Source organism: Theobroma cacao, chromosome 7 (genome assembly GCF_000208745.1).
Source record: "Theobroma cacao cultivar B97-61/B2 chromosome 7, Criollo_cocoa_genome_V2, whole genome shotgun sequence".
NCBI classification, from domain to species: domain Eukaryota; kingdom Viridiplantae; phylum Streptophyta; class Magnoliopsida; order Malvales; family Malvaceae; genus Theobroma; species Theobroma cacao.
The window spans coordinates 7,470,682-7,477,490 of NC_030856.1; the positions used below are offsets into that span (position 1 = coordinate 7,470,682).

General features: G+C 37.4%; 1 protein-coding gene across 1 annotated transcript; it reads right to left on the minus strand.

Annotated features, from left to right (window-relative positions):
* On the minus strand, nt 635–4,912 carry LOC18594295 (BES1/BZR1 homolog protein 4). The gene is made up of 2 exons (XM_018125172.1): nt 4,190–4,912; nt 635–1,944 (listed from the first exon to the last, which is right to left on the minus strand). The coding sequence occupies exons 1-2, from the start codon at nt 4,403–4,405 to the stop codon at nt 1,183–1,185; spliced, it is 978 nt and encodes a 325-aa protein (XP_017980661.1). The 5' UTR covers nt 4,406–4,912; the 3' UTR covers nt 635–1,182.

A 6,809-nucleotide genomic window follows, 5' to 3' on the forward strand; every position in this document is an offset into this window, starting at 1 on the left:
AATGGATCTCATTGCAGTGGTCGCCAAATTTATTGGTTTGGTCATATTTGGAGCCCAAAAAAGAAAAATAAATATATAAATAAATTAAATCAGTCTGACCAAACTGAGAAATCTGACCGCACAAAGTCCGTCTGCTACTCTTTGTTTTACTGAACCAATTATGCCAAGCTCACCAGCGTACTCCAAAGACTGCTACAGGTGTTAAAATTGATGGTTGAACCAACTGACAACCAGATTATGGATATTTTACCCACAAATTGTGCATTGATTAAGCAGCATTGGCTGAAACTTTGCCAAGGGGAAATGGGGGGGCCCATATCCCTAGTGGTTTTTGGATTGAATCACGTGTCATCATCATAGTAAAACCCTCGACCCAACCCCAAATGTTTTTGGTCAACAGATAGTAAAAAAGAGCCATTCAAAGCAAAGGAAGCATATATAGACCTATTGCCCCAACCCAATTTCAAGAGTTCCATTAGCAAAAGTCGATAGTGGTCTGGTCCACAGAAATTTTCCTTGTCTGTAAAGCGCTTCTTTCTTAGAATATTAACCAAGTCTATGGGAATTAGGCCCCCCAATATGTCTATAAAACAAGAAAGCATAGTAATAAAGAAATGATTGAAAAAAAATCAAATAAAACGCCAAAAGAAGAGGTGGACTTTGATAACGAAGCATGTCACATAATAATGTCAAGTATGTACAAAAGGAAAATGGTAAAAAGTCCAACCTATCCTGATTTTCACAAAAGGTTTGGCCACTGAGAAACGGTACATGTGATCAGTCATTGAGGCATTTCTTCCAATGGCAAACCTAACTAAAGACAAGACAACAATCGTACAAGAATAACAGTTCTTTTCAGCAAAATTAAGATTTAAATAGAGAAGGGCTGAACACAAGGCTATGAAACCGCCTCGGGCCATTGAAGAACTAACTATATATAATTTAGCAACAAATTTTAGAGTAAAAATTTTATAAAATTAAACAAAAACTAAAACAAGACTGAGAAACTGCTCATGGTCACCTTGATCCCTTTTGTTCCCTCTTTCTGAGAGCACAAATATGGAATCAAAGTTCATACTAAGAGAACACCGAAACTTTTCACTCAGATTGCTTTATCTGCAAGACAATGTGACTCAAGTAAAAGTAGTTAATTTTAGCTATCTATTCAATAAGGTTACAAACTCACCTAGTCCTTGAACTGCCAAGAGTGAGTTCTAGGTCATCTGATCCACATTCTTCATGAATCCTCTCTCCTTCCCATGGCTTTACTAGCCCCGTTGCATTGCTTCCAAATGCAAACTCATCTGAAATAACTTCAGACATTGGAACATCAGCAGTATGATCTGATCCTGCAGCTATTGCAGGAGAACATGTCCCACTTTGCCCCGGAGTCCACATGCGGGATCCCCCACCAGCTAAAACTTCCTCCTTGAAGCCGAAGGGATTTGTGGAGACAAGACTGAAGGTGGGAGAAGTTGGCCCACTATGAGGGATTCGGAGCCCGGCAAACCACTCCGGGTCAGGAACAATCTGACGACCAGGGCTAGGTGGAGTTGAAGAAGGTAGCAAAGAGTGCTGTTGTGCACTCCAACCTGGACGGGCAGACTGCTCCTCCCAGTCAGTTTTGATTCTTGGGGTTCGGGCAGTTGGTGAGCTCAATGGAGGAGTGACAGGAGCACTGATGGAACCACCATGAATATAAAGATGGGGAAGCTTGGAAGAGGAGGCTGACGAGGATGCAGATGATAGGTTTTTGAGCCATGGGATTAGAGAATTCCCATCACCATTGGGATTAACCACATACGAAGATGAAGCTGGGCTCGGAAAGGATGATGACACAGGGCTTGGGTTGTAAGAAGCACAAGGGCTTGGGTGGTAAGATGAACAGGGGCTCATTGTTGCTGATCCACCCACTATATCCATGCGCTCCACAGGCTTGCAACCCTGCAGAAATCAGATAGTTATCAGTGCCCTAAAAGCAGGTGCAACAGATCAAATACCATTCATCCAAGCCTAGTAGGCTCAATTCTGGCAATATGAAATTTAAATAAATAGCAGCTCAGAAAACCATAACTCATTCCAGCATTTGATTCCACATATAACCTGAGTTCTTATGAACGTTGTTGTGTATTCCAACAAACTACCTATCATTGTATTCACCCGTCATTTTTCTTTTTCATCTCAATAGCCTTATTTTCCATCTTAAATCATTTCAATGATGGATATCTTAATTTTTTTTATGGGAACTATGAATATCTTTTGTTGAATTGAGCTGATACTAGTGTCATGCTGCATATTGTTACTCCATTTCCATCATTTCACATATCAGACTGACCATTTCTCCCCCCAAACCTCATCTCTGTGTGCTTTGATGAACAAAGCATACTTATTTAGAAACAAAAACCTTTAATTGTTTATACAAGATAATAACCTCTACTTCTCCCTTTAAGCTGCAGTCTTAGAAATAGTCCACATGATTCAGGACTGGCATAAAGTCAGTCAAACCTCTATACAATAGTAGGCCGGCCTTATTAACTGTAGTCTTTGCTTAGTATAGTTAATCAAGCTAAGAACATAAAAACAGGCTAAAATAGTAAAATGCGGTAATGAATTGGCTAAGAGGTGGTAATAAATACAGGCAAGCAACCAAGAAAAGAAAAAGGTTGATGGACCACCTTTCAGGTTGCCAGCTAAATCACTTGTAAACTCCTAACATAGCACGTGAGTACCCAGATTTCCTTTTCCTTTCCCTCTTATCTTAAAATGGTTCAGTCAAGATTTCATCTCAAGGGAACTTGCTAACCCATATATACGACACTATCTAATATTTCAGAAGACTGAATTTTGACTGTGCACTACATTTTCCCATTTAAACAACCTAATCTAAAATCTCCCCTGTAGCTACACATCTACTAAACTGACTCAATATTAGGAGACCGTTAATGGATACTACCATGTTACTACTCCCTTTCATTTTGCTAAAACTTGACTCATAAATGAACAACCAGAAAGGCTAAAATAACCTTCCCAGTAACTGAAAATTACCACTAAAACTCTAATAATTGAACTCCAATACCCACTAGTAAAAAAAAAAACACGTATGCTAAAAAAATTGAAAAGCCAATCACAATTCACAAGCAATTGAAAATGAAAGCTGTCGCCCAATTGGGAAACTGTGCAAAATCCCCGAAAAAGGACCCTTGTTACCTAGCAAATAAAAATGTTAAGAAATATCAGACCTCACTACAAAGTTCATGCCATGCCAAAACCGCCCTCATCAATGATCATTTTAACAAGGGTAGTTTGGTCTTTTTCTCGAGATCAATGCCTGTTTTGATTTTGAGGATCCGTCCCATGTTCTCTCATATGCGATTATACTACCAGAGTATAAGTCATCAAAGAAAGCGAAAGAATCTTTCTTTGGTGCTTCACGCGTTGGGTAAAGTGGTGAGTAAAAAAAATATAAAAATGAAAATGAAGAAGAGGGCTGACCAGATCTAATGTACGATGGGTGAAGAGTAAAACGACACTTCTGACCAGATCTAACGTACAAGAAAAAATACCTCAAGGGAAAAGAAAAAATTAAAAATGAAAAGCAGTGAAAAGAATCTAACTCTGACTGACTTATACTACGGTCAGCTGAAAATCACTCGCGCTGCTAACGTGCGTCGGCACGAGCCGTGCATGATAGCGCCAGATCAGGCCTGCTGGTCTGATTTCAATCCGACCGCCGGAAGCGGCGTTTGCTAGCACGACGGGGGAACTTCCATAAACTAACATGCACCGCACGAAGCGGCGCAAATTTGGCACAAAGACCACGATTTGATTGGATTTTTTTTTCTGTTTTTATTACTACACTAATAACTACGATCTTCGTTGTGCTAAAATACGCCAAAGAAATCGATCAAAAACAGTAAATTTTTGAATGACTACGATCTTCTTCGTACTTAATTACACCAGAAAAAGCATTTTCCGGTTCCTTCCGAAACTTTAGAAGTTATAAATAAAATAAAATCAGAGCAACTTAAAACGAACTAGTAATAATGAATTCAAAAATTTCAGCGAATTTTCTTTTCCAAACAATAAATTAACTGTTCCATCTGCATTATCGTCATTGTCTTTCCATGTCAGAATTTTTCAACAAGAAAAAAAAAGGATAAAAAGCTTAACGGTGAGAATAGTAATTTACCTTACGGTAAGTAGTGCCATCGGACTCGACAGTCCAACCGGCCTCGTTGCAAAGAGCTTTAAGAACTTCATTGTTATCGCAGTGCTTCGGAAGCTTATAGTTACCGTACATCCGAAGTCCGGAGAAGATCTTCGCCGCTATAGCTCTCCGACGCCGCTCTCTCCGCTTGTTGTTCTCTCTTTCTTTCCATGTCGGCAGCCTCGTCCCCGACGTCATTTCGAAACGAACAAAAAATCGATGCTAGACTAGATTTGTTGAATATATAGCAAATTTGGTTGTTTAATTAAAAAAGAAAAATAAGTAAAAAATAAATAGAATTTGAGTAAAAATGGATGAAAAAGAAAAGGGCAAAACAATAAGAATCGAGTATTTGGTGAACTATACGGAAGATGGGCTAAAAGTGATGGAAGTCACGCTGAAATGGCGCCGTTTAAACGGAAAATGATTGGAGAAGGATTACAGTTTTCTAAGTTTTAGATCGATGAATGAAGATACACAAACGATGGCTTTTAGTTGGCGGGGGAATTGGTCGGAAACTGTAAAAGATGAGCTGCGGAGATCTAGATGGAGGTGGACTTGGATCGGCGGATTAATGGTGGACCGGAAACCGAACGGGGAACCGGAGAGTGGCTTTGGGTTTTGGGGTTTTTGGGTGGTGAAAAGAAGAAGACCCGGGAAGCAGAAAGGAAAAAATGATGAATTGAGTAGGAAGCTTTGAAATGAATTAGCTTGTAAATTAAGAGGGGATTTGTCAGCAAAAACGGCACTGATTGGATATCATTGCCCCTGACCTCTTTTTTACAAGTTTACCACTGATAATTCATATTTTTCATTTCATCTTTTTACTGCAGATCGGGGTATATAGAGCGTGATAAAATTGTCAAACAATTAAAAAAGACGATGGCATATCTAGTCGGGGTAGCTAAGGGTAAAAAAATTATATAAAATAAATTAAATATATAGAAGGGAGATGGATCAATTAAACTGAAACAATCAAGATTTGAATAAGTTGATTCCTTTGACTAGAATTAAATTAGATCAATTTGTTAACTCGATTTAATTATTAATTTTTCTATTATAATGATGTTTATTGAAGATTATCCAGATAAATGTAACGAAATTTATTTGCAATTTGCAAGTTTATAATTCAAATTAAAATGCTTCATTGGAAGAAAAGTAAAGAACATGAAAGATAATCCGAGGGACAAATTGGAGAAGTCAAGCGAAAGTACACAAGCCCAAGCAGCACGTTAAGCGTTATTTTAAGAATTCTCTTCTCTCTCTCTCTCTCTCTCTCTGTGCGTGACCAAACTGTGACGTTAGCTCGCCACGTGGCCACTGTCTTCGCACGCTATCGGTTTAGAAACCGTCTCTGTCGATGACTGTCCAATGAGAAACGAAGGTGAAATCACACGTGTCAAAAGCTCGGCGCACGTGCCAGATCTCGCTCTCTAAAAGGCTCAAAAAAATCATGTAAAAGAAAAAAGAATAATATAAATCGGTCTTTGTGTCTCCATATGTGCGTGTCCAGCAAAAGATGATGCGGACTCGGGGACCCCTTCCCTTCCCCTGCCCCCTTTCACGTGACCATGCAGCTTAGCGTGACGAGGTGGGCCCCCAGTCGGTTGCTTTCTTTTTCCGTGACGCGCTTCCGATGGAGGGCGTGTAATGCAATCACTTTCCTTTGCTCTGAATCTAGTTTCAAAGAAAAAAACTTTTTTTCTTTTTCTTTTTCTTTTTTTGTACTTTTAAGGGAATAAAACTTTTGGTTGAAAAAGACAAAAAGAAACAGATTGGTCAAAAGTCAAACATATGTGGCTCTCTGTCTAACAATATCCTTTTTTTTATTTTTTTATAGCTTTTATTAGAAGCCGTAAAAATAAAAATAAAATCTGTTAATGCAAAGAAATTTCTTTGCATTTGATTGCTATTTTCTTTTTGGGACAAGAAGTCCAAAGTTTTACCGAACTGGATAAGAGAAAAGTTAATTAGTACCAATTTTCAATTCAACTTGGTTGATCCGATCCTTCATAATCTCCTTTTTTTTGTTAATATACATGAAATAAAATCACGATTTGAATTTAAAATAATGTTTAATAGCAAAAATGCAAGTCACATTTTAAAAAATTTTAATTAAATAATGTCACGTTCTCATGTTTGGTATAATTTCATCGACTTTTTATTATTTGAGTTTCGTTTGAATTAGACTGCTATCAATTTTTTTTTATCTCAATTTGAAGCTGAGATACAGTAATTTTTTTATCTAACTGTCATTGCAAGTAACTTTGTCAAACTGTGAAAAGGGTGTTTCTTTAATGGGAGTGAAAATGATGAAGGTAAGGTTAAATATATCTTTTTTATCTTTACTAAATAATTAGTTCCAAAAGTGAAACTTTAGCTTTGCCTTGACCAAAGGTAAGTAGGATAGGATAAAACCCAATCTTTCAAATCCTGTTGACAATGACTGTTGGCAAACATATCATGACATACTCGGTTCACTCGAAAGAATAAAATAAAAATAAAATAATTATTTTAAAAGGATAGAATAGAGGAAGAATAACTATTATATAAATTGATTCATAATAATAGAATAAAATAAAATTATTATTATTATTATTTA

Excerpts from the sequence above, each read along its gene's own strand:
- LOC18594295 (XM_018125172.1), bottom strand. The coding sequence starts at position 4,405 with ATGACGTCGGGGACGAGGCTGCCGACATGGAAAGAAAGAGAGAACAAC. Across the intron at positions 1,945-4,189 it reads ATGGCACTACTTACCGTAAG|GGTTGCAAGCCTGTGGAGCG; the intron begins GTAAATTACTAT and ends TGATTTCTGCAG.